This window comes from Citrus sinensis, chromosome 3, assembly GCF_022201045.2.
Source record: "Citrus sinensis cultivar Valencia sweet orange chromosome 3, DVS_A1.0, whole genome shotgun sequence".
NCBI classification, from domain to species: domain Eukaryota; kingdom Viridiplantae; phylum Streptophyta; class Magnoliopsida; order Sapindales; family Rutaceae; genus Citrus; species Citrus sinensis.
In genome coordinates, this window is record NC_068558.1 from 2,200,861 (window position 1) to 2,225,803 (window position 24,943).

Sequence of the window (24,943 nt, forward strand, 5' to 3'; positions counted from 1 at the left end):
TCGTATTATAGGATGCCATTATAGTGACTAGCTAGCACGTTGATAAACCAAATAGTGATCGAAGATTCATGGTGCACTAATCACCTATATATATTTAAATAGTTCAGGTCAAGATTACATGAAGATCAAAATAAAGTGTATTTTTCAAATCTCTAGCTAATAGCAAACTGATTTTGCATTGGAACCGGCCGATGACGCTGTTAAATTATACAAACATATAATGTCGTGCAATGCGTCAACGCGCATTGATTTGGAACCTGGAAAGAATAATAGAAAAATCGTGAAATCCGTGATTTAAAAAACTGTATGAATTTTGAAAAGCATAAGAAATGGCATTATTTTAACCCAAGAGAAGCATTAAGAAATTTCCTTTGCGCATGAAGATCCATAGATTCCAATAAAATGTGATGAGCATGCTCGCGGTCGCAAAGTTTTTGACTTGTAACAAATATTTAGAATCCTAGAGTACGTACGTAATTCTTAACGGGAATTATTTAAATATCTAAACTCAAAATACCCTTATTAATATTTTAATCACACGACACATAATGAATAATTAATTTGAAAAGAAAAAGAGTCCCATCAAACACGAATTCCTCACACAAATGATATTTACGTACGTTTTCACATTTTCAAAACTATTGGTGGGTCGTTAATAATATTCAAATGCGTGTGATCTGGGAATTCGTAGTGTAAACACGAATATAGGGCTTTAATTATTCAAGGCAGGCAGTAGGCATTCAAAAAATTCCAAAAATTAATTAACTGAAAGTGATATCAACAAATATTGGAGCCACGTCCACGAAGGGGCACCAATCCCATCTCTTTCAGCATTTGTTTGTATTTTTCCCTGGCTTCTTCCTAATTCCAATTTTCATTCCTAATTTTTAATTCAAACTTCAAAGTAGCTCCGTTTCTTGTGTCCTTGGTCAATAAGCAAAGCAAAATATATCACGTCATGCATGCAAAAAGAAAATGAAAAAGTCTTACAACTTATGATCTCATACACGTTAATGTCAACACTTCATTTTTTTTCTTCTTTTTTCCAATAAATAAAAGCTTTTCAATGAGCAGAAGTTTATCAAGACTGCAATCCATTGAAAATTCTGCAATCCATTGGAAATTGCAAGGAACCATGAGCCACCCACGAAGTATTCTTGATCAGTAATTATCTGACTGTTTGAATTTCGTATGTGTTACGTTTTTAATTAAGTGATCTCTTATTTTTTTTTAATTATTACAAGATATGGGATTTATTTAAATAAATACACGTATAATATATACAATTCAGTAGTCTATTCAACATAACCACTCTTATTTTTTACTTTTATAAAAATAATAATAGCAATGATAAAGATCACTACAAGAGCTTCAACTGGTCCCTCATGATTGTTGATTTTAATGGTAATTCATATTATTTATACAGCCATCGCTTTTGTTTGATGATATAATAATAATAATAATAATAATAATAATAATAATAATAATAATAATAATAATAATTGAGGGAAGTGAGAACATAAAAAGAATCAACCTTGGGAGATACTTCAAATGGCTAAAAGCAGGGGCACTGAAGTGCAAGTAACTGCAAAATCTTAGTCATATATTCACATTTGCAATTTGCAAGTTATTATTGTAGGCCATCGAAGGTCAAGATATAATCTCGTTTTTGCCCAGTTATAGAATCACCAATATGCCCTTCACCCCATGGCACTTAATTGACCAAATTGCCCTCTTCACTGAAAGTAAGTTCTACAAAGGTTCATTCGTTTCTTGCTCCAGTACGCAAAGAATATAATTTCACAAGAAGGCATCAATTCTTTTAGAATTATTTTTATTCTTTCGAAATTATTGAAAAAAAAAAAAAAGGAGATGGGTGCAAAATAGGTGATTAAGGTTTTAATTGATAATAAAACAAAAATAATAAAGGCGTTAAAAGGATTGGATTAATAATATTCAAAGCTATGTTTTGTGTTATTTTTATTCCATTTTTAAAGTAGGTTTAATATAATAATATTTTAAGACTCCCCTCGCACACATAAATTTAATTGAATATACAACATTTTTACGTAGAAATAGATTGTCATATTAACGAAAAACCGATACCAATTAAATTCACCACCCAATCAGTCATCCTTTAAGCTTACCAGAAAACTGAAAAGAGAAAAACCCACCAAAACCGCGCCCTTTTTTAACAGATGCCAACCAAATAAGAAAGCGAGAAGTAGAAGAAGCCATGAATTTTCAGAGGGGGTTCCCTCTCCTTCTGCTGCTGCAACAATTCAAGGCCTTATTGAAGAAAAACTTGTTGCTTTCATGGAGACACAAGACAGCTACATTTGTCCAGCTGTTTTCTTCGCTAATATTCATCTTGTTAATATACTGCATTCAAGAAGCCATAGAGGCTCGCTTGTCTGTGTCCACTGCCTTCAAGACTGTTCTTGATCCTCGGCCTTTGGTCTCGCCGCCTATTCCTCCTTGTGAAGATAAGTTCTACATTAAGTCGCCTTGTTTTGACTTTCTGTGGAGCGGCAATGACAGCCTCAAAGTGCAGCGCATTGTTAGCTCCATCATGCGCAATAATCCTGGCAGAGCTATTCCTTCAAGCAAGGTACTTTCTTCAGTAATCTTAAATTTATTCCTAATTTAATTTTATTTATTGGTCTGGGTCGAAGGGGAAGCGGAAATTATAAGTGTAAAGCTAAAAATATGAGTTCTTTATTGTTAGTTTCTCGTGTTTCGTTTGTTATGTGAGAGAAAGGATCGGTGAGCTTTACTAGCTGATTTATTATGTTTTTGTGATTTATTTTCTTGGCTGAAGCTAAAAATATTCTGGGAAATTGAAGGAACTTTTGTTGGAGTTTTATTTCTATTTTTTTTATAATAAATTTAAGTTATTTGTTACCATAACAGTAAAACTTCATTTCGATTGGGCATTGTGCGGGAAATGGAAACATTGTAAATGATCTGCAGGAGAAATAATGGGATGTGAAGGACCATTGAAACTACTCTCTCTGTCCATTTCTGTAGGTTATGTCATTTAGAACAGCGGCTGAAGTGGATGATTGGCTTTATAGTAATCCTATGAGGTGTCCAGGAGCTCTGCATTTTGTGGATAGAAATGCTACCACTATAAGCTATGGGATACAGACTAATTCCACTCCAATTGAAATGCGGGGGCGTTATGAAGATCCTACATTCAAGTTTCAAATCCCACTTCAGCTTGCTGCGGAGCGTGAAATTGCTAGGTCTTTGGTTGGAGGTATACTATTGGTATTTATGTTTTATACTCTTCACAGAAGTGTATAAATTGAAGGAGGTCGCCCTTTTTTCCATTTCACTTAAGTATACTACTTTGTGATTCTCACATCTGCAGATCCAAACTTTAGCTGGGTTGTGGGGCTCAAGGAATTTGCCCACCCACCAGGGGAGATTTTCTCTGCAGTGGCTAGAATTGGACCAACGTTCTTCCTTGCAGTTGCAATGTTTGGTTTCGTGTTCCAAATCAGTTCTTTGGTCACAGAGAAAGAGCTCAAACTTCGTCAGGTATTCAAGTTCTATTGTCTGAAAGTTCGATCTGCACAAGTACTACTGATCCCGTGCAAAATTATTCATGTTTCCAATGTGATCTCTCTTGTTCTCCAACAGGTGATGACTATGATGGGCCTTTATGATTCTGCCTATTGGTTATCATGGCTAACATGGGAGGGAACCCTTGTCCTTCTTTCATCGCTCTTCATAGTCATTTTTGGAATGATGTTTCAGTTTGATTTTTTCTTGAATAATAGTTTTTCTGTCCTGTTCCTCTTGTTCTTCCTTTTTGAACTCAATATGGTAAGCACATTTCTAAGCAATCCTCATGATATTTTACAGACTTTTGCTTTAATGTTGGAGAAACCAAGCAAACATAAGCTAAATATGTTCCATCTTGATCTGATTCTTACTGACTCTTGGTGCTAGACTGGCTTCGCCTTCATGTTTTCAGCCTTCATTAGCAAGTCGTCATCATCCACGACAATTGGTTTCTCTGTATTTATAGTTGGCTTTTTGACTCAGGCAAGTTCCCTGCTGAATTTCTCAAAAAGGAGTTATATGTTCCATTGCGCTTATAGAATTTTCTTTGTCATTGCAGCTTGTTACAGCATTTGGATTCCCCTACAGTGACCAGTTTTCTAATACGTATCGAACCATATGGTCCTTGTTCCCCCCTAATCTTCTTGCAGAAGCCCTACAGCTGCTTTCTGATGCAACTGAAACGCCTCAAGATATTGGGATTAGCTGGAGTAGACGTGCAGAGTGTGCACCAAATGATACGGAGTGTGTGATAACAATTGTATGCAACTACTTTAAAGACCAAAACCCTAAAATATGTGATAGCTTTTCTTTGCTTCTTTCTTAAACTCTTGTCCTCTGTTTGTTTGTATTTTTATCTTTTCACTTTAAACTGGTCTGAGTAAGTGTCCTTACCTCAATATTTGTGTCTTTTCATGTTCTTGACAGAATGATATCTACATATGGCTTGTGGCAACATTCTTTGTCTGGTTTATTTTGGCTATCTACTTGGATAATATAATTCCAAATGCTGCTGGTGTGAGGAAATCAACATTTTACTTTTTGAAGCCTGGGTATTGGACAGGGAAAGGTGGAAACAAGACAGAAGGTAACTGAGTTTGAAATTTAATGTGAGAGTGTTAGTTCTCTTTTGCCCGACATTTACTTTTCTGGTTAAAGTTGGCTCATATATATGACAGATTCTTTTCTCCCTTTCTATTCACAGAGGGAAGCATTTGTAGTTGTGTAGGTTCAGTCCCGCCAATGGAACATATTACTCCTGATGATGAAGATGTTTTGGAAGAAGAAAACATGGTTAAGCAACAGATTAGGGAAAGTATACCTGACCCAAATGTGGCAGTTCAAATACGTGGCCTTGTAAAGACATTTCCTGGGACTAGGAAAATTGGGTGCTGCTGTAAATGCCAAAAGACGTCACCTTATCATGCCATTAAGGTAAAAATCTCTTTCAGTTATGTATTTTAAGCAAGGTTGAAAAGCTAGAAGGAAGAAGCTATCCTTGCTATATGGCTCCTGCGTAGGAGATTATTCTGAAAATGACTTTATCAAAATATTTATTAAATGCGCTTGCTTTAGTTTTTTACCCATGCGTTTGTCCAGATATTCATTCCCTGAACTAAAGATTTAGTTCATCTAATTGTTGAGCAATAAGCGGTCTTCCTGTAGAATTGAGTCCCATTAGGTGCTTGGAATGACACTACATATGTTTCTTTTTTAGATGATTTCATGATCAAATTTTCTTTTAGTTTGATTGAGGCTCATCATCGAATGACAATATAAGGCAAAAGTTGACAAATTATCTTTCAGGGGTTATGGGTGAACATCGCAAAGGATCAATTATTTTGTCTCCTTGGACCCAATGGTGCTGGAAAAACTACAACAATCAGTTGTTTGACTGGCATAACACCCGTGACTGGTGGAGATGGTAACAATCTTCTTTGACTTTGTGTTTGTTTTTTGTCAGTCCCATTTTTGTTGGGATTAAAGATGAAATTATGAGGCATATTAACATTATGATATGATATGTTATCAGCACTGATTTATGGATTTTCCATTCGAAGCTCTGTCAGCATGACAAACATTCAAAAGTCTATCGGGGTTTGTCCCCAGGTGACTCTCTTTTCCTATCTATGAGAGTGCTCATTTCCAACAATAAGCGGCATGTCTTTCACCATTCATAACTTCTCAAATAGAATACTGAAATAACCTTCATTTAAATTATGTTTTTCCTCATAGTTCAATATTCTTTGGGATGCATTATCGGGTGAAGAGCACCTCCATTTGTTCGCTAATATTAAAGGTCTACCTCTGGATTCAATAAAATCGGTATGTGCTAAGCAAAAAAGTACTTTCTTAGTCACCATAATTGAAGATTCTTGACATTTGTTTGCAATGCTAACCACTTTTAACTGCAGCTTTTCTTGAAGATATTAACCTTCTCAATGAGCTTTCTTGAATATATCGACTCTTTGCACTATCACTTTACAAATGTTTCTCCTGAAATGCAGGTTGCTGAAAAGTCTTTAGCAGAAGTTAGACTCTCTAAGGCCGCCAAAGTGAGAGCTGGGAGCTACAGTGGAGGAATGAAGCGTCGCCTTAGTGTTGCCATAGCTCTTATTGGTGATCCAAAGTTGGTCATTCTGGATGAACCGGTAAGCTGATAGCAGATTAGAATAATTTTCCCCTTGCATATGTTTGTGTGTACTGCATTGTTTTCTTACTTTTAGATGTTTTTAAATGCAGACTACTGGAATGGATCCCATTACGAGGAGGCATGTTTGGGATATAATACAAGATGCAAAGAAAGGTCGTGCCATTATCCTGACGACACACTCAATGGAAGAAGCTGACATTCTTAGTGACCGCATAGCTATAATGGCAAAGGGCAGACTCCGCTGTATTGGAACCTCAATCAGATTAAAGTCAAAGTTTGGTACTGGTTTCATTGTTACTGTTAATTTCACCGGAAGCAATAATGGACAAAGTCCTCTTAATGGAGATCATGAAGTTGCAAGTCCTCATCATGATGCAGTGAAGCAGTTCTTTGAAACTGTATGTTGCATAAGTTGGAAATCTAAAATTTTCTTCAAATTTGTAGAGTTGGCATCTGACTTGGGTTATATGTTGGCAGCATTTAGATGTGTTACCAAAAGAGGAGAATAAAGCATTCCTGACATATGTCATTCCCCATGATAGAGAGGCGATTTTGAAAGTAAGCATTTCTCACAATCTTATTCTTACTCTTCGATTTTGCACATCAGCTTTTGAATATATATGATTTTGACATTATTTCCACTAAATTCATTTTTCCTCTTGGCATTATGACCTTGGAATAGAAATTTTTTGTGGAGCTCCAAGATAGAGAAAAAGAATTGGGTATAGCAGATATTCAAGTAAGTCTCACAACACTAGAAGATGTTTTCTTGAATATAGCAAAACAGGCAGAACTAGAAACTGCTGCTGCTGAAGGAAGGTTGGTCACTCTAAACTTGACATCCGGGGCATCAGTTGAGGTAAGTCAGATCTATTTCACGTTGCCAATCTTCTGTGTCATGAGTTGTCAAGATTTTGATTATTTTTCCTGTTCCTTTCTTGAAATGACAATGCAGATACCTCCAGGAGCAAGGTTTGTGGGGATTCCTGGAATGGAATCTGCAGAGAATCCTAGAGGCATTATGGTTGAAGTATACTGGGAGCAAGATGATACTGGTGCTCTCTGCATTTCCGGCCACTCTCCTGAAAAACCAATACCCCCTCATGTCGAACTAGATGCTTCTTCAGCTTCGACTTCCCGTGGAAATTTGTTCGGCCAGACAGGACCAGTTCATGGAATTGTCATCGATCCCAATCAGATTGGTGACTAACACCAGTTAGTAGCTTTACACGTATTACTAATATTTTACTGGAATACCAAGGTTGTTTACAGGATTTTTGTAATTCTAAAGGATGTATTTGTATATCAATGTGAAAATTTTAGTTCTTTTTTCTGTAATGCTACCAATAAAACAGTGAGAGTTGCCTTTACAATTTTTTCTTTGAAGAAATTTGATTTATTTCTTTGATTTTGCGTATAATTATGTCAAGCCAATACACTTTAAAATAGGTAACATAGAATAACTCCTTTATAACAATCAAATTTACTTTCAGCTGGCGTTTGTATGGTTGGAAGAGAATGGATTTGGAACTAAGATACCAACAATTCTACTCAAATTACGAAAGTACCAAACAAAATGAATCAGGCATGTGTCATAAATAGTAAAATGTGACCGTGCCATCTAAGTCTTTCTCGTCTTCTTAACTCCGGCGGATGCGCACCTAACTTCAGCATTCAGATCCTACAAAATTCGTAAATCACCATTATCAAAAACTTGCAAAAGGAGGAATTTGCAGAGAGGATTTCCTCTACTGCTACAACAATTCAATGCATTATTCAAGAAAAACTTTATACTTGCATGGAGACACAAGCGTGCAGCGTTGACGCAATTTTCTCTTCTTTTTGCTTCATCCTCATCTAGTTTGCAGCGAAAAGGCCACTGACAATTCTGAAAATAATGATGACAAGCGTAATAGTAATACGTATACCGATGCCATTACTGATCCAAAAGCAATCATTTCACTACCTATAACACCTTGTGAAGTAAATTCATTCGTTACTAAGAGACCCTGCTATGATTTCTTGTGATCCGGGGCCGGGAAGCAAAGATTGTTGGAGGGATTATGGCGAATAATCCTGGCAGAAAGATTCCTTCCCAGAAGCAGTTCTTTTGACATGTATGAATGAGTAAATTGTTTTCAAGTTTTGGCATTTCTCACATTTCTACTTCATTTATGTTACATTAGCAAACAATTTGATTAGCTTATTATTGAACAGAACTTCTTCTCCAAGCTGCAAAACACAGAAATGGAATTGGTATATGTTAGAAAAAATAGCATAAAATAGATATTTTGAGCATGATGAATATTGAAAATAATATACGTACATAGATGAGTCAGAGCCTTCTTTGTGAGCTTTTCACAACTAACCATAGAATGTTCAAATTGATGCTTTGGATGAATGATAAATTGGATCTCAAAGAGAACTTGTTGGTTTGTAAAAAATGAAGGGAAAAGTGGCAAATCCCACGTTAAAAAAGTAGTTAAGAATTCAGGCCTTGTGCATAATGGCACAGGTAATAGATGAGAAGTGTTGTCACGATAAAGGCTCTTTCTACAAGAACTATCTTGGTGCATATTCCAATTTTAATAAATTTGCTTCCAGTTTCATTTGCAAACACACCAAATCCAACCGATCTTTACAGGCCTCGAGTTTATGTTTTTGTTTTATCTTATTATATACAATTGTACTTTATGTGTTTCAATTTATTATTATAAACTTATGATAAGTGTGTAAGAGACTTATTAGTAAATTTAAGTACACCAAAAAACTTTTATTACAAAGACTACATACGTTGCCTAAAGAGTTTGGGTTTTATGCAAGATCATTTGGAATTCACTTCAGTCTTTCACATGAACCTAAATTAATGCATTTTTACATGCAAAATGGCTATCTCATATCACTTACTAGGAGAAAGCTACGATCACCGTTGCACCCAGCCGTTGGATCCTACTGGATCCATTCATCCACATGGATCCAACGGCTGGATACAACGGTGATACCGTATCACCGTTGCACCGTAGACGGACCCCACTTACTAATAGTGATATTTTTTAAAGGATAGCAGATGTTCAACTTAACCTTAAAGCTCTAGAAATAGTTTTTCTTGAACATAGCTATGCAAGCAGAAATAAATGATTCGACAGCTGGGGGAAATTTTGTTTCTTTGACAATAAAATCCAGAATCTCGGTTGGGGTAAGTGCAACCTGTTTTTCTTATAAATATATCTTGATCGCATTGACGATTTTGATCTATTTCATGTTGTCTTTGTAAAATGATAATGCAGATACCCATGGGAGCAAAGTTTATTGCAATTCCAGGAACAGAATCCGCCGAAAATCCTAGAGGCTGAAGTGTACTGCGAGGCAGATGAATCTGGTGGACTATGCATTGAGGGGCATTCTTCTGATCATGCAATACATTCTAGCGTCGCACAAGTTCAAAGAATTGTAATTGACCCCAGTCGGATCGGCGCCGGCAGTTTTAAGCTCAAGGACAATTAACTTACATTATTGTTTTGTTAATTTTAGCATTTTACCCGGTTAATTTCATTTTGATGTTAAGATTGACAGAATTTTTGTTTTTTTTTGTTTTTCCCGAACGCAACACAAATAGTTTTACGATTATCACATTAGCGGTTGCGGAGAAGTCTGGTGGTCTCATTTATATGTGTGAATATTAACACTATCCCTTGAGCTAGATCTTGGGATATGGGTTAATTGAGACCCAAGACACCCAACACCGGCCTTATGCGTGAGAAAGAGCCACAACTACCTAACTTTTCTGGAGTTGAGAGAGGTTCAAGACCACCCAACAAATGGAAGTGCTTTAATTTAAAGTCAAGCCGATGAGGCCAAAAAAAATAAAAATGCATGGAGCTATTTTAAGGCACCGCATAAATCACAGACGGAATAACAGCGAAACTACAATTATGGGGTAACAAAGAACATCGATGAAATTTAAATTGGGAGTACTTTACAATCAAACTATGAACAACAGATATCAAGTCACCCAACCAGATGTTAATGTATAGCTGCAGAAGAGCAAAACTTCCGAAACCTATGATGACGATGTACTACATTAAATCAGAAACACCCCCAACACAGAAAATTTGTAAAGCACACACCTCCAAATCTAGACTTCAGTTTCAGTTGATAAACATTATCTTACACCACAGATACATGACAAAAGACTCCAGATAAATTTAGACATCCTTGAACCAACTCCCGATTCCACCAAATCATCTTCTCCACTCTGCTTGGGTTACTTTTGCTGCAAATATCAAACAATTAACACTAACTGAGAAGAAGAAAAACAGTTTGATGCTTTGATTATACAGTTAATAATTGTTAATTTAAAAAAATAAAAAATAAAAAATGGACAAATGATCTTCACATTTACACTATGGTTATATGAATAAGTGCCATACTGCAAGTAAAAGAAGAGATGATTTTAAAGAGAGCCAAGATTTCATACCATTTCCTTCTCTGGATGAGAAATGATTTTTGTCACCCTTATTTTTGCCACCGGCATGGACAACTCTCTGTGTCCTTGGTGACTGTGAGCTGATTTTACTATTGGTTGAAGATGGCAGTGAATGACGCCGGGTGCCACTATTTTTCTCGGCACTATCTTGGCTAGATCTTGGGGAGCCTTGTAGTCTTAGCTTAGCCTTTGCAGATTCAGTTGCAGCCATATAGCTTGGCAGTGACGGACTGCTCTGCAGCCCATTCTCTGCATGTTCTTGCTTTGTCAGAACAGCAGCTTTCCTGCTAGATTTATTATTCTCATTGTTTGTTGAATCCTCCTTTGGTTCAAAATTACCATTTGTCATGGGAATAGTCTCGTCTTTACCACCACTCTCCATCCAAGGTTTTGACTCATCTGCGGCTAGATCACCAGGTGGTACATCAGACATCTCATTCATTTCGACTAGGTCTGGAGTGGTTTCTACATCGGGTAGTTCAGATGGTGTCAAAGTTGTCTCTTTCTTCATCTTCTCACCTGAATTGCTCAAGCTCCGTTCCAAACCTTCATGACATACAAAGCTTGTTGGCAACTTTTCCAAACTGTGGTTTGGTTTCTCAATTTCAATTTCTGACTGGACAGGTGCAGAATTTTCTACTAGAGGATTATGAACCTTTCTCAGGCTACGCTTAACCTTTTCAAGTTCACTTTGTGGATTTTCGTGCACTGGATCTGCTGGATGGCTTGAAACTTTCTTCAGACTACGTTTGGATCTCTCAAATTCAGGGGTTGAGTGCACTGAGATACTGTCTGCATTGGCAGCAGGGTTCCTGCGAACACTTCGTTTTGGTCGGCCTGTTTCAGCTTCTAGGGTTTGAGCACTAACATGCTTCTTCTGAGATTTTGAGTCTGACACTTTCTTTGGTTGGGGAGCTGGTTTCCAGATGTGAAATGCTGACCAGCGTTCTAACCAGTTTGAGACTGAATTTGGTTCCACAGGATCATATTGCAGGTGCAAAGACAACACAGTGGGTGATGAAGCAAGAAGCTAAAGTAAAAAAACGAAAAGTCACTTACCCCACATACAAAAATAAACCAAGAAGGCTGTAGATCAAAAAGAAAAATTGCAACTACATCCTGCCATATTTGCCAGCAGATTATTAGTTAAATTGGAGGCCTCTGGCAAATACAATGGGTGCCATATTCAAATTAGAACTTAATGCTTTTGATACCACAGGCTCTGCCATGCACATTCGTTGTAAATAATATGACATATGAACATAAAGCTCAATCCATTAAAGGGAAAAATCATAACCACACAAATGGGCATGATACTGCTGAGAATACCTTAGAGATAAAAGCACTTCCTGAGAGCTTCGATATTCGTGTAGACAAATTAAGTTCAATAGGATCCAAAGGCTTCCCCTGCTGAAGGACAGAGCAGTTAAAAGAAAAATGAAATTAATTAGAAGTGAACCAGGCATGTAGAAATTCAGGCAGTTTAGTAATGTCTGGAATGTATAAATAACCTATCCATATATTTATAGATGAAGGTTGTCTACATAAAGTGGTGCACGTATCCTAAATGAGTGGAATGGATGAAAAGTAAGAAGGTATATATTGATTTGTACAAGTACATAGTCGCTGCAAGGACAACCATTCAATGTTTAACCATCAAAAAGGTTCACTCTGACACCAATGCACCCCACCTGAGCTTTAGGTGGAAGTTCGTGACATGCTCTATTCCGCATTGTTCATGGAATCAAAGCAAGACAAGTAATCAAGCCTCTCCATGCGAGACCTTTACTATTGAACAATAAACGACAGTATTTCCACATTCAACAGTATGTATTAACAGTGAGATCAGTGAAATATATTTAAAAGATGAATCTTCATGGAAAGAATCTGTTCTTTAAAATAAATAAATAAAAAGATGAGCAGTTAAATCCCTATTAGATGAGCTCTCAAGAAATTACCAAAAGCTTCAATGGAGTGCAAGTTTTCCCCACTTCAAGTCCAATATCAGAATGTCTGACCTTTCTACCGCGAACAAGTGCCTGTAACTTGACAAGCCCCAGCATAGCGCCTAGGGTAGCAACTGCTTGTCTTCTTACTAAATGTCCACGAATAAGAGCCTGCAACCTTATTATGCCTTTAAGGGCCCGAAATGCTCGCCGAGCCTTCACATCAAAAGTTAGTATTAGTGTGAGGTATCAAAAATACAATATAACTATGGAGAAAGAAACAATTGCAAAAGGCCTAAAATATATATTTTCAATGGTGTGTTCAGTTGATAAAGACAGAATCGCATGCATCCAGGAATGTGACATGTATCCCAGAAGTTATCCACAAAAGAGAAGATTACCAAGTAACCTCTGAAAACAGCCTGAGCTTTCGTTGCTGCTTTCTCTTGCCTAATTTTCTCAGGATCATATGACGCATCTTGGAGTGTGAGATTCTGAGAATCTGTAACTTGACTACCTTGCAATGATAAGTCAACAGATTCTTTGTCTTCTGTTAACCTTCTTTCATCTCTATGAATGGTATTGCGGGTTGGATGTGAATCCGAGGGAGGATCCAGAGCAGCATCAGGTTCCGATGCCTTGACAGCAACTAAAGCCTCCTTTTCATTCGCAACTTTCTGCAAAAAAATCATATGGTCAAAGTTAAAAGATGATGTGCTGGCAACAAAACAATAATACCGTGACTTATTGATATATATGTGTATATATATAACGTACCTGCAAGAAAGCCAATGTCTAATACGATATAATAAATACAATAGTTTTATCAAACCAATAGCTTCAAAGCCAACAAACATATGCAACATTGTACATAAGATAGAGGTGTGGTCACAAAATCTAGTGGTTATTCTAAAATTCTTAAAATCTATGACTGAAGTTAAAACTTATTGTATCTTAAAAGCATAATACTGCATGTTTGGTTAAGGTCCCATCAAAATTAGAATGTTCAGAATTCAGGAGGAACACAAACTTCCTGCCATCAAAGTATAGTACTGTGAATCTGTGATGTTGGCACCAAAAATTCCATGCCAATAATATGATGATGTGGCGATTTTCAACTGACGTATAGATAATCTAGAACAACATCTGAGAATCTATCAATCTATCAAACATTATTTACAGCTTAGTATTACCTCCCTCCCTTTGAAAGCATTAGACTTAGATGACTTCTTGCCAAAGAGTACAGTCTTGATCCATTTTGCTGGTGACTTTCCCATTGCCGGAAAACCAGAGGTTGTAATTGCACAAACCTGAATCCCGGCATTCCATGAGATAGCAGTTTGTATAATATTTATACATCAGGAATAATTGAAAATAAAATAAAAAATGAAATTGTAAGACCAGAATTATACCAAGCAGTACAGGGAAACAAAATTCGACTTGAGCACCTGGACCATTTACAAGTACAGCATTCTTTACTCTTTCTAAACTTAAAAGGATGCACTGGAGTCATTTTTGTTCATGTAATATTTCCTAGGCAACGAAAACTATTTTGACGGCTACATAATTACATAATCTGACATAAGACCTAGAGTGCATTTATCCTGAATGCTGACTATTTGCGTCAGTGTGGCAACATTACTGGACTTGTTCAAGTCATTTTGCAAAACACAGTGATCTAATCGATTCCAGAACAAAATCTTAACGAACAACAAATAAGCAATGGAAGTGAAAAACAATCTCATAATTCCAGCAGTAATTGGACATCTTAGAACGCTAACTTCGTGATCTGGAACAAACAAGAGAAGCAGCAAATGCTACAGTAGAAACAACAGCAAATAATGAATTAAAGCACAAAATTATCACGTATCGATCGGATTTACACTAGATCTGAAATTTACCTGACAAATGTGACTCCTCTAACCTCCAAATCTACCATTCCTGTGCTCAAAAATCAAATTATCAGAAACATGAACAGAAATTTCCACAAATACAAATATTGAAAAAAATATACATAAATCGGTTCAAGTTTCAGAAGAAGAGATACAAATGAAGTTTTATAGTGGAAGCAAAGAAAATGTACCATGAGTGAGTGCGTGAGCGAGACAGTGAGCTTGCAAATCAAGGAAATGTGAAATAAAGTTTCTTCGATTTTTTCCCTGCTTTGCTTTGCTTGCTATGCGTACTGTGCACTGGTAGAGCAAAAAATTGCCTGAATTTGAAAATTTTAGAGAAAATATAAAGTTTCGTTCTCCTGTGTGAGGGTTCATGGTCAAAAGATGCCAGGAATTATTATCTGCCACTACATTGACATACTCTGTTGATATGTTTATTCTTGCGATGACTGATTGGTTAAAAAGAATAATTTTCGTGAGGACGAGTGCATGGAATAAAAGCTGTTGAGTTAAAGAGGGTGGTGTCAGGTGTCCCATAGGCAGTTACTTCGAGTACAAGTGTCCCGGTTCTTTATTTTAAGCTGACGCATATGGAACTTACAATTATACCCTCTCACCAGAAATCAAATGGCAGCGTGCGACCGTGGAGCGTGGGGAACTGTGGCCATTGATTTTGGCGGTAATGTCACGGACAACGGTTACTTTAGCGCGTGGAACTGGAGGATTTTATTTGGTAGTGAGCAAGTGATACGCTAGAGCGACTGCTGCTGTCAGACAAAACAAAAGTAAAAAGACCGCTGTCAAACTTCCCCATGGGTTCGATCGAACCCGGTCATCGTGATCTTCGTCGAGGGGGACCTGCCTACGGTACAGATTCTGTACCCAACATCTCCCATCATCCCACCATCCCATTTTCTATTTTTTAATTTTTCACTCCACATCCAACGGCTGATGCTGCAGTCTGTAGCTTACAGATTCTGTAAGCTAGTCGAGTCCCGTCGAGGGTTCATCTGCCTCAGTATCATTATCTCTTTTGAAAATAGCAAAAAAAAATTGGAATAAAGGAATCGATTTGATAATATCATTACTAGTTTGAGGCATTGCTATGGTAGTAACTCATTCATGTCAGTTTCTAAACTTCATCTAATGATTTTAAAGCGATATAAATAGATGAAAATGATGTAAACCTTTCTGATTAATAATTTTGCTAAACTTCTCTGATTAAACAACTATCCATATCACATGTCATTGATGGATTGAATGTACGAGCAATCAACTAATCAAATTCTAAGAAGATGGTGGCAAATTAATTATAAGAGCCAATGCTTTTTAAGTTTTATAGAGTGATAGATAAATTTCTCACCTAACCTATAGTTTCTTATTATTATTTAATTAGGATATTATTCCCAATAAAACACAGTTAATTTTAAAAAAAAGAATTAATTGTATGTTTACTGCTTGGAATAAAGAGCAAGATTTCACATTGATAATGCTTACTTATTAAAAATAAAAAAGAATGAAAATAGATTTTCAATGGGACTCATAAATTTAATAATGATGAATGAGAATCTCATTTACATGAAGAGGTAAAAATGAGAATGAGGGAATGCGGATGAATTGATATTTTTATTGTTAAAAAAGTTAAAAATTTCTTTTTTACCTCATTTAAATAATAATAATAACAATAGCAACAACAACTACTAAAATATTATACTACTACTACTACTATAATTATAATCATAGTAATTATTATTATTATAATAGTTAATACTATAATAACAATTGTCATTATTTTATTATATTATTATTATTATAATAATAGTTGTAATAATGACAATGGTAATAATATTTATAGTAAAAATATTTACTTTTTATTTCGTAAATGCACAAATATAAAATTATAAGTATGAACATTTTAATAACCTGTAACAATCAATTTCAATTACAAAATTAAATAAATATATTAATGGAAATACAATTTATTTCGATTTTAATTCATGCAGCTCTTATAAATAATTTATTTTAATTTGCATTACTCATTCTTATTTCAGCCAATATAATTTGAGCCCATTCCAATTTTGGAGAAGTAAAAGCACCATAATAAATTTTTTTTTTTAAATAACATTGTGGTTTTCATTGCTTCACTCATCATGAAGAGATTGGATGTTCAATACCCTTTTATCACGTGAGAGCAAGGGTTTGGTTCTTCTTGTGGGACAATGAGTTAGAATTTTTACTAATTGCATTAGCATACATAATCTGTTTGGGATTAGAAATCCATATGGACTATAGGACTTTGACGGTTTAACCTAAAAGTTGGTTGGACACCTAATTTGTAAGGTAACATTCGTTTTATTTTTATTTTTTTAAAAAAAAGAAGCTTGTGTCATAATTCAATCATTTGAGTGATTAGATTTGTTGCTCAATGGTACTCATCCCCTGCACATAATCAGCGCTTTACTTTGTGTCTCACGGGGCTCATTCCTTGAAAGAAGAATATATTTATCTGATTCCCAACTTAATGCTTAGTAGAGATATAAACTTAATACTAAAGTATTTATATTGAGGCCACTCGACCTTTGGCAAATTGTGAGAGCAGCGGCTCAAATCCTCATGAATTCAATTTTCCCTCAATTAAATATGATTAAGTGGAGTCAATTTGTAGTATTTCTCCCTTGCGAAATGCGAGTGGAGATATATATCTCTCGAATATTTATGAGGATTATTTGTCTGGGCAAATTCTTCATATAATTTAATATAAATTTGTAATCTCAATTATTTATCTGATTGTAAATATCAATAATTGTTATCATGATGTAAATATCTGATAAAATATCAATTCAAAAAAAAAATATCTATAGCGAGAGTCCTAATAGATTTTAGAATATACATACCTATAGATTGTATCATTGTAACAAATTAAAAACAAAAATTCAACCGTTCCAAGGATTGAGCCCAAATATCTAATCTCATTCGGGCCAATTCTAGCTTTATACTCAGTGGCCCATGTGCTAGTTGCAACCGGATGCGTGATTGTGCTCACCCAAGGGCCCAAGCAACGACTAAAAGAGAAACTGATTCCATCATTCCAGCCCCATCTTAACCGTAAAGCAGTTTCAACAGCTTGGGATTTGAAATTCGAAATTCAAATAAACGAGCGTTTTAAAGGTCATAAGTAGGCCCCATGAAGCGCCTATTCGTTCAAAGATCCATTCAATTATGGACACTGGCCGTTCTCCATCTCACTAACTGGAAAAACTAATCCCACCGTCCAAAACCGCGTTTAAAACTGGAAAATAAGATAATAACCGGTACATTCATCACACGTCAGCGATCTGGTGACGTGTCATCATAGATGAGAGAGTACACGATTTGATAGCGCGGAGGGAAAGTAGGTTGAATTTTGTGAAATAAAGAATATTTGAGTTTGGCCGAGGATGAGACGGTTCCTAAAGTTTCCCGCTCGGATGACAAACGGCAAAAGAACAGCAGTAACAGTAACATTGCATTTTTCATTTCTAGATTTTAATAATAAAAAGGGTGAATAGCAGGCCTCTCTCCTTATAAATCCTCTCTGTCGCCTGTTCTCTATTTGTCTTCAAAACGATCACAGTCTTTAAGAGAAAGCTAAAAACAAGCTATTATTAAAGTAGAGTAAATCCATGGCAGAGTCCATAAGAGAGGAACCTGCGGCAATTAGCGGTATCGATTATTAAATTTGAAATTTGATATTCTATTCGATCACATTTTTTTGTGTTTTTTTCTTTAATTTTGTTTTGTTTTATCGGAATGTTACAGCGAATTCAACGAGATCAAAGCTACGGTATCCGCTGCGATCGGCTACCAAATCGAAGGAAGAGAAGCCGCCGGTGGTTGATCCCTCAAATTCTTCTGCATCTAGAAGGTCTTTTTTTTAACTTGTCTACTTTTTAAGTCTTAGTTTTATATATTTGGCGTTGTTTAGCAATTGCTTTAGAAAATTAGATCAGAGATTAGCAGATAAACGATTGATGATTTGATCTGAGAAATTGGTTAGAGTATTTGTTACGTTGTTGCTGTGTGAAATAAATCAATGGTATTGATAATGTACCAGCTCCGAGGTATACACTTTTTTTTTTCTTTTAAGAAATCACGCTTAGTTTTGAGGAATTTAATTAATTATTGAAAACTATTCAAAATATATGAGAATATAGAAGTCAGTGACATTTTCAGATAAAAAGAAAAAGAATTTGTGCTTGAACTATACATTTTATAATTGCTTAAAATTTGTAACACACTTGAAATATTTATTCTCTTGGATTGCATGGACGTTTAGGTTCCATTCAACTAAAAAATCTATCAATGTCGCTTTCGAAGGAAAAGCAATACTCTGTTTAAAAGGAAATACACAATGGACCTGTGTTGCAGAAGATGACTTACAAGTCATGGAATTAAATTTGGAAAGTATGCTAATCTCATTGAGTAGAATTTGGTTTCATGCAAAACAAAAGAAATTTTAAAGAATAATTTACCCCTTTTGGATTATTTTGTAGTTATTTATATTTTATAATACTCAGAAGTAACGATGGAAGTATGGATTGGTGTAAGGGTCGGTAACAGTAACGCCATGAACACCTATAGCTATATATTCAAGTAAAATGCTTTTATGAATCGAATCACAAACAATCCTTGCACTTTTTCTCTCTTGTACTATGTTATTTCTTGAGGATAAATGCATTTGACTCATTGGTACATTCTGGGTGTCTTCTTTGTTTGTTTTTCAGGGGGAGATCGGCATCAACTGTAAGCAAAAGTGTCAGTGTTCTCGATCTCTCTGCCAAAGAAAAATCTGCCAAGCCACCTAGAAGGCTTTCCATACCTGCCAAGTCAACAGTCAATTCAGCTCCAAAATCAGTTGGCAACATCACTCCAATTTCTGAGACCAGAGCTAAGAGATTGTCTATTCCTCAACGGAAAAGCGAAACACCTCGTTATGATATTTCCCTATCATCTAGCCGAAAGAAGTTCAATGTTCTGTCCTCAGCATCATATTGGCTGAATCAAATTAAGTACTCTGAATCTGTTGCTAAGCACTCAATTTCGCTCGGTTTTTTCAAACTTGCTTTGGAAGCTGGGTGTGAGGTATGCAAATTTCAATACATCATCTCTTTGTTTGTAAACGCAATTTCTCTACACATGTTTGAATTTTATTCTTATATTTGCTGTAGTAAGAATTCTATTTCGTTATATTTAACAGATCCTTATTGATGTACTGAAATGTTTTAGTCTATTGTTTGCTTGAATGTAACATAGAATAGATAACAAGTTGCGCTTACAGGAGTTCTGTATGATAGATGATATTGAACATTTTTTCCTTTTTCCAGCCTCAGAAAATGCGGGATGAACTCAAATCCTATGCTCGTCATTATAATCTAAGTGAGCTTGGAGAAACTGTTAAAGACTTATTTGAAAGGTACAATATATCAGAAACTTTGGAGCAGTTGCAGGTCTCAGAAACCTGCTCTCAGGTGCCTGAAGAGGGGACTCGCTCGTCCGACGATGAGGTTCATAGCTCATCTTCTACAGTGGGAATTAGGAAACTGAAACCCAAGTCTTTGAACACTGATTCTGCTAAAGCTTCCCCGGTCGCAGAATCAGTCAAGAAGGAGATTTCCTCAAAGAATAGCCCTGCACCACCAAGGACGCGGGCGTCTTTGAATAAGAATTCTGCAAATTCAAGATCTGTGTCAGACATTGGGAAGCCTAAGATACAGAAGAAACCCCAGAAGCCAACCAAACAAGAGACCAATAAAGAAAAGGACAGGACTAAGCAAGGAAAGAAATTGGCCGGTGTGGAAGGCAAGTATAAAGTATTAGTTTTTTTTTTTTGGCGATATTTGCTACTGATACTTGGGGGTCTAAGAATTTGAAGATTGCTTTTATTAACAGGTCCAGTTGGTCCTCCGGCAAGTGATAAAGTTGAAGAGAACAAAGAGAACATGGTAAAGCACCTACTTCACTCAAGATAGTTGAAATTTTGTTGTGGATAACTATCTTCCCAAAGGAAATAAGCTTGTATAATTTTGATTCCCACTTGTGCTGTAGGATTCTTACGCAATGGAAGAGATCTGTGCCTGACTGAAGTGACATGCAGACATATATACTGATCCAGAAATGCCTAAGAATATCATTTTCATCCACCTTTAGCGTTTCTTCAGTGTTTGCTTCTTGGTTTTCTTGTGTAGATTTGTATAGAAATTGTTGAGATGAATGCTTTCCAGTCTGGAGTGATAAGAAATTTTTTCTATTGGTCTTTGATTGTTTAAATTGAGATTGTGTTTAGCAAGTCATAATTATTGGTGATACATTTGTATTGAATCATATTTGATCTTCCTCCGATACTGGTACCCATTGATGGATAAATTTGGATTTTTAATATCTGGTTTCTCTTTTATTTTTTTAATAAGTTACAAAAGAACGGGTCAATTGTGATCCAAATCTGTTATGTCAAGTCCGTATGATAACAAATTTAAGAGGACAAAAAAAGAAAAGAAAAGGTGTTCATACGACAATCTAGATCCAAACTACGTACGAAAATCTTTGTCGACTTGAAAGGTTTGGTTTTGGCGACCGCTGAAGTTCAGAGCTAAACACATCACTTTAGATTTAGATTAGTCGGAACTGCAAAAGCTCCGAAAAATATTGGATTAGATTTCTTATTCTTTAAGGGGCAAAATGTCAATATATTATTTATCCAGCTCCCTGCGGGGGTCAATTGTTATGTTATAATCAATTTTTAATTGCTTGGTCCACGAGTTGTTTAACCCTTGATCGAGTCATAACAGCAGCGAAGACAAGACGTGTTAACTGCAAACTGAGAATTGTGATGAGTATGAACATCTGGAATGCAACCAACAGGACAAACATCCCACGACACTGCTTTCATGTCTGAAAACTAGGATGTCGCCAAACCCCAAAAGTGAATGGTCTACTTGAGCTCCATCTTTAAGAGAGGTGACAATTTCTTATGATGAAACATGAAACATGGGAAATCATATAAATTCATCACAAATTGGTACATAAAATTCTATTGTACGCAAGCTCAAAGGCACACAATACTGAAAGTAGTACTATATTATAATATGGATTAAATAGCTTTTAACATTCATATTTGGGAGGGGTAGCAAGACAACTCTGCTTGGTTTTTAATGAGGCAGTGAATGAGAATGAAGTTAATCTGCTGTCCAGCTCTGTTCCACTATTTCCCTTACTCTTCTGTTGTATTCACGCTTGTTCTCACTAAACATCCGAGCAGCTTCTGAATTTGCAGGAGAATTTGGGTTGGGATCACAGAGCAATGACTGCAATGAGCAAATACCAGTCAAATTGTTAGATCAAATGAATTGGACAATTAGAATATTGCAAAAGCTCAATATCTTTTTGTGACCTGGTGATGGTTCATTCAGCAGTTCCATGTAAAAATGGTTGAAAGGACTACTAAACAGTTCTTGACAGTTTTGGTAAAATATGGAAAAGCAAGAGTGCATAAAACTGATGCAATTAAAGTGGAAAAAAAAAAAAAAAAACCACCCATGGAAAAGCAAAACAATTCACAAACCTGAATAGATGTGAGTATAGCTGCCACATCATATATAGGACTCCACTGATTTTGCAAAATATCCAGACAAATACTTCCATCGGCATATACTGACCATATATAGATTACTTTAGTACAGCAATATTTAGTGAATGTATTCACTGAGGGCAAGAAGTTAATATGTTAACTTACTATTTGGATGAAACATCCTAGAAACAAATCGCACAGTTGGCGGTTTGTTTGGATAATCCTCCGTAAACTGAAGGGTCAACTTGAACGTACCTGAAGAATTCAAAATAAAAAATTTGTCATGTGAAATATGGCTATGATATGTCAGGATAAACACTTGTTTTATATCTAGCAGACAATCAATATTAAATATTGTCATGGACTTGGCCTAATGGATCAGCATTTGAAGCTTTCTTACTAACCTTGAAGGAGAAACACCACCTAAGCACTAATAACAGCAACATATCATTCCTCCTATTCTTAAATTTCTACCACCCAAATATTGGAAAGGGCTAGCAGGATTAACTCTCTTTCATTCTTACTACACCTAGGCTAATCCTCTTTTTGTCAACAATAACCTAAAGACAAGTGCAGCATAGGGTTCTACAGATAGAAACTATATAGTGGAGTCATGGGGTAAAACAGCTTACTTAAGGTTCTCTTACTTCAGACTACAAGGTGGACTTTCAATTCCATGTGACAGGTTCATTCTGCAAGTCAATTCATGTAACCATGCAATCAACCCTACCAATTAACTTTTAATTTCAACTATGCAAGGAAGTGAATAGAATTTCAAGAGAAGACAACTTTTTGGCTCATTCTCTATAATCATCTAAATTTAAATATAACGCAAGAGAGTAAACAAAGTTACAGAAAACATAAAGTCATTGATCATTTCAAAGAATACGGACAGCACAGTATGAAGTCCCCCTGGAATATAACTTGAGAGCTCATGGAAAGTAAAATGTAGTAAGCAATTCACCGCATTCCTTTACTAAAAGCACCAGAAGCAGGATGACTCACCTCCATCCCATGGCGTATCATCAGGACTGCAATCCAAATCAGAAAAGAAACCAGAAGCAACTTATCCAACCATCCTCAAATATATTGATATACGGAAATAAAATAAATAACATCAGCAAACACAAATGGAGACTGTCAACACATTTTGTTCTAAACTTACCCAAATATCACAGCATTCCAGAGCATAATATTGTTGTCTTGGGGAGCCCCACTGATGCCTGCAGGCGGGTCTTGCTGCAACCTTTTAAAATCTCTCATCAGCCTCTTCCTTGCAGGTGTCGACATCGTCACCACCCACAAACTTCAGAAATTCAATCAAAAGAAAAATCCAAGTCGTCGTCCTACATTATTCTTTCACGTTAACCAAACATATCATCTTGGATTCAATTCATGCATATCTCTTTGGATCATAAAGACATAAACACCAAACACACTAAAGACAAAAACCGGTTAAGTATCAAAGATCATATCATTCAGCACAATTAAACAAAGGTTAGAAAGTTACTATTTACAACAATTTTCTTTATTTTTCCAATTCTCAATCTACTTTTAGCTACTCAAACCATAATTTGTTTTTTTTTTCCTTCATTTATGCATAAATTGCAGAATCACTAAATGGGTGCAAGAAATTCTCAGTCCACATCTGAATTAGAGATCCCACGCATCAAACAGTCCATAAAAGTAGATTTTTGATTGCCTCAACAAGGAAAAATTAGATCTTTCCTTTGCCGTAACCGATCTAATATAACCAGAACAAGAAAATAAACAAACAAACTCCACAAAACTAACAACAGAAACTAAAACAAAGAACCTAACCTGAAAGGAGACGGTACGAGAAACTGGTAAACAAGAGGGAAAGCTAAGCGGCTTCAAGTTTCAGCGTTGGAATTGATTGAATTTATACAACGAAAGAAAAGAAGAAAAAGACTTAAGTGGATTGAAACGGAGAGTACGAGTGGAGAAGAAAAAAAGAAGAGAGAATCTGCAGACAGCGGAGAAGAAAGCAGAATTCTTTTTTTACGTGAATTGTTGGGATATGGTTGGCCTGTTGCGTGTGTTGAGTCGAGCCCCGTCCCCACTCTGTTTTATATTTTATTGCTGCTCTTGTTTCTGTGCTTATCACTTCCACTTCACACTGTTTATTCTTTTCTTTTCTTTTTTTAATTAACCACCGGCTATTATAGAGAGGGCCCTAAACGAAGGAGGTACTTTTAAATTCATACCATAATTTAGATAAGAAATTTTTGTTCCAATTGAGAGGTATATGTTCTCTTAATAAAGACGATTGTTTATTTTTTTTTAAGTTTAAGTAATTACACACTATTATGTTATAGTGTCACAGCTTAATTATCCCATCATCATACAACAATTTTAAGATGCTTTTTCTTTTATTTTTGGGTGGGTTATGGGACTTAGGGTTTGAGACACTCATATTTTATGCAACAAAACAGAAGAATTGTGACTCTAAGTTGGGCTGTGTGGCAAGATGTGATTAGGGGTTGTGTTACCGTATAATATTACTATAGCGATCATATTTGTATAAGTAGAATATTTACCCAAAATAGGCTATGGGTTTAAATACAGGTATATGGGAATATAGATTATGTCATTGAATTGAATAAGTGGGTGTGGACTTGTAGATAAATGCATCATATGTAACTTTATTTTATTCCTCCTTATCCTTTTTTCCTCGTAAATGTGTAAAGTAATATATATATAAAAAATAAAGAATTTATCTATTAGTTAGAGATGACAAAATGTAGGTTTGAATATGAGATTTTT

General features: G+C 35.8%; 4 protein-coding genes across 6 annotated transcripts; 2 read left to right on the plus strand and 2 right to left on the minus strand.

Annotated features, from left to right (window-relative positions):
• The first annotated feature begins 2,067 nt into the window (after positions 1-2,067).
• LOC102627071 (ABC transporter A family member 2) lies at positions 2,068-7,599 on the plus strand. Its single transcript, XM_006476574.4, has 16 exons — positions 2,068-2,611; positions 3,031-3,262; positions 3,377-3,546; positions 3,649-3,834; positions 3,961-4,056; positions 4,133-4,333; positions 4,501-4,660; positions 4,778-5,007; positions 5,380-5,497; positions 5,606-5,682; positions 5,809-5,898; positions 6,081-6,224; positions 6,316-6,624; positions 6,704-6,784; positions 6,909-7,085; positions 7,182-7,599. The coding sequence occupies exons 1-16, from the start codon at positions 2,237-2,239 to the stop codon at positions 7,434-7,436; spliced, it is 2,901 nt and encodes a 966-aa protein (XP_006476637.2). The 5' UTR covers positions 2,068-2,236; the 3' UTR covers positions 7,437-7,599.
• A 2,557-nt stretch (positions 7,600-10,156) lies between these two features.
• LOC102627360 (protein IQ-DOMAIN 31) lies at positions 10,157-14,900 on the minus strand. Of its 2 annotated transcripts, none has more exons than XM_006476576.4 (8): positions 14,742-14,900; positions 14,560-14,599; positions 13,852-13,968; positions 13,060-13,335; positions 12,671-12,874; positions 12,042-12,119; positions 10,704-11,742; positions 10,157-10,499 (listed from the first exon to the last, which is right to left on the minus strand). In XM_006476576.4, exons 3-8 carry the CDS (start codon positions 13,933-13,935, stop codon positions 10,468-10,470), a joined length of 1,713 nt encoding a protein of 570 aa, XP_006476639.2. In that variant the 5' UTR covers positions 13,936-13,968; positions 14,560-14,599; positions 14,742-14,900; the 3' UTR covers positions 10,157-10,467. The 2 variants fall into 2 exon arrangements, with proteins under 2 accessions (XP_006476639.2, XP_006476638.2); XM_006476575.4 differs by having other exon boundaries at positions 12,042-12,122; positions 14,742-14,899.
• Positions 14,901-17,990: 3,090 nt separating this feature from the next.
• On the plus strand, positions 17,991-20,970 carry LOC102627841 (uncharacterized). The gene is made up of 6 exons (XM_006476577.4): positions 17,991-18,255; positions 18,352-18,457; positions 19,317-19,674; positions 19,917-20,391; positions 20,482-20,534; positions 20,638-20,970. Exons 1-6 carry the CDS (start codon positions 18,216-18,218, stop codon positions 20,668-20,670), a joined length of 1,065 nt encoding a protein of 354 aa, XP_006476640.2. The 5' UTR covers positions 17,991-18,215; the 3' UTR covers positions 20,671-20,970.
• Positions 20,971-21,563: 593 nt separating this feature from the next.
• On the minus strand, positions 21,564-24,270 carry LOC102628134 (ubiquitin-conjugating enzyme E2 2). Of its 2 annotated transcripts, none has more exons than XM_006476579.4 (6): positions 23,978-24,270; positions 23,322-23,462; positions 23,162-23,187; positions 22,322-22,411; positions 22,151-22,239; positions 21,564-21,893 (listed from the first exon to the last, which is right to left on the minus strand). In XM_006476579.4, the coding sequence occupies exons 2-6, from the start codon at positions 23,444-23,446 to the stop codon at positions 21,765-21,767; spliced, it is 459 nt and encodes a 152-aa protein (XP_006476642.1). In that variant the 5' UTR covers positions 23,447-23,462; positions 23,978-24,270; the 3' UTR covers positions 21,564-21,764. The 2 variants fall into 2 exon arrangements, with proteins under 2 accessions (XP_006476642.1, XP_052294173.1); XM_052438213.1 differs by having other exon boundaries at positions 23,322-23,502; positions 23,978-24,259.
• Between the last annotated feature and the right edge of the window lie 673 nt (positions 24,271-24,943).

Bases quoted from the DNA above. Each gene is read 5' to 3' on its own strand.
- LOC102627071 (XM_006476574.4), top strand. From the start codon at position 2,237: ATGAATTTTCAGAGGGGGTTCCCTCTCCTTCTGCTGCTGCAACAATTC. The intron at 5,498-5,605 runs GTAACAATCTTC...ATATGTTATCAG, and splicing joins ACCCGTGACTGGTGGAGATG to CACTGATTTATGGATTTTCC. The intron at 6,225-6,315 runs GTAAGCTGATAG...TTTTAAATGCAG, and splicing joins TGGTCATTCTGGATGAACCG to ACTACTGGAATGGATCCCAT.
- LOC102627360 (XM_006476575.4), bottom strand. From the start codon at position 13,935: ATGGGAAAGTCACCAGCAAAATGGATCAAGACTGTACTCTTTGGCAAG. The intron at 13,336-13,851 runs GTAATACTAAGC...ATTTTTTTGCAG, and splicing joins ATGCTTTCAAAGGGAGGGAG to AAAGTTGCGAATGAAAAGGA. The intron at 12,123-12,670 runs GTAATTTCTTGA...TCTGTCCTTCAG, and splicing joins GCACTCCATTGAAGCTTTTG to CAGGGGAAGCCTTTGGATCC.
- LOC102627841 (XM_006476577.4), top strand. From the start codon at position 18,216: ATGGCAGAGTCCATAAGAGAGGAACCTGCGGCAATTAGCG. The intron at 19,675-19,916 runs GTATGCAAATTT...TCCTTTTTCCAG, and splicing joins CTTTGGAAGCTGGGTGTGAG to CCTCAGAAAATGCGGGATGA. The intron at 20,535-20,637 runs GTAAAGCACCTA...CTTGTGCTGTAG, and splicing joins AAGAGAACAAAGAGAACATG to GATTCTTACGCAATGGAAGA.
- LOC102628134 (XM_006476579.4), bottom strand. From the start codon at position 23,446: ATGTCGACACCTGCAAGGAAGAGGCTGATGAGAGATTTTAAAAGGTTG. The intron at 22,412-23,161 runs GTGAGTCATCCT...TGAATTCTTCAG, and splicing joins TGATACGCCATGGGATGGAG to GTACGTTCAAGTTGACCCTT. The intron at 21,894-22,150 runs GTTTGTGAATTG...TGCTCATTGCAG, and splicing joins CTATACTCACATCTATTCAG to TCATTGCTCTGTGATCCCAA.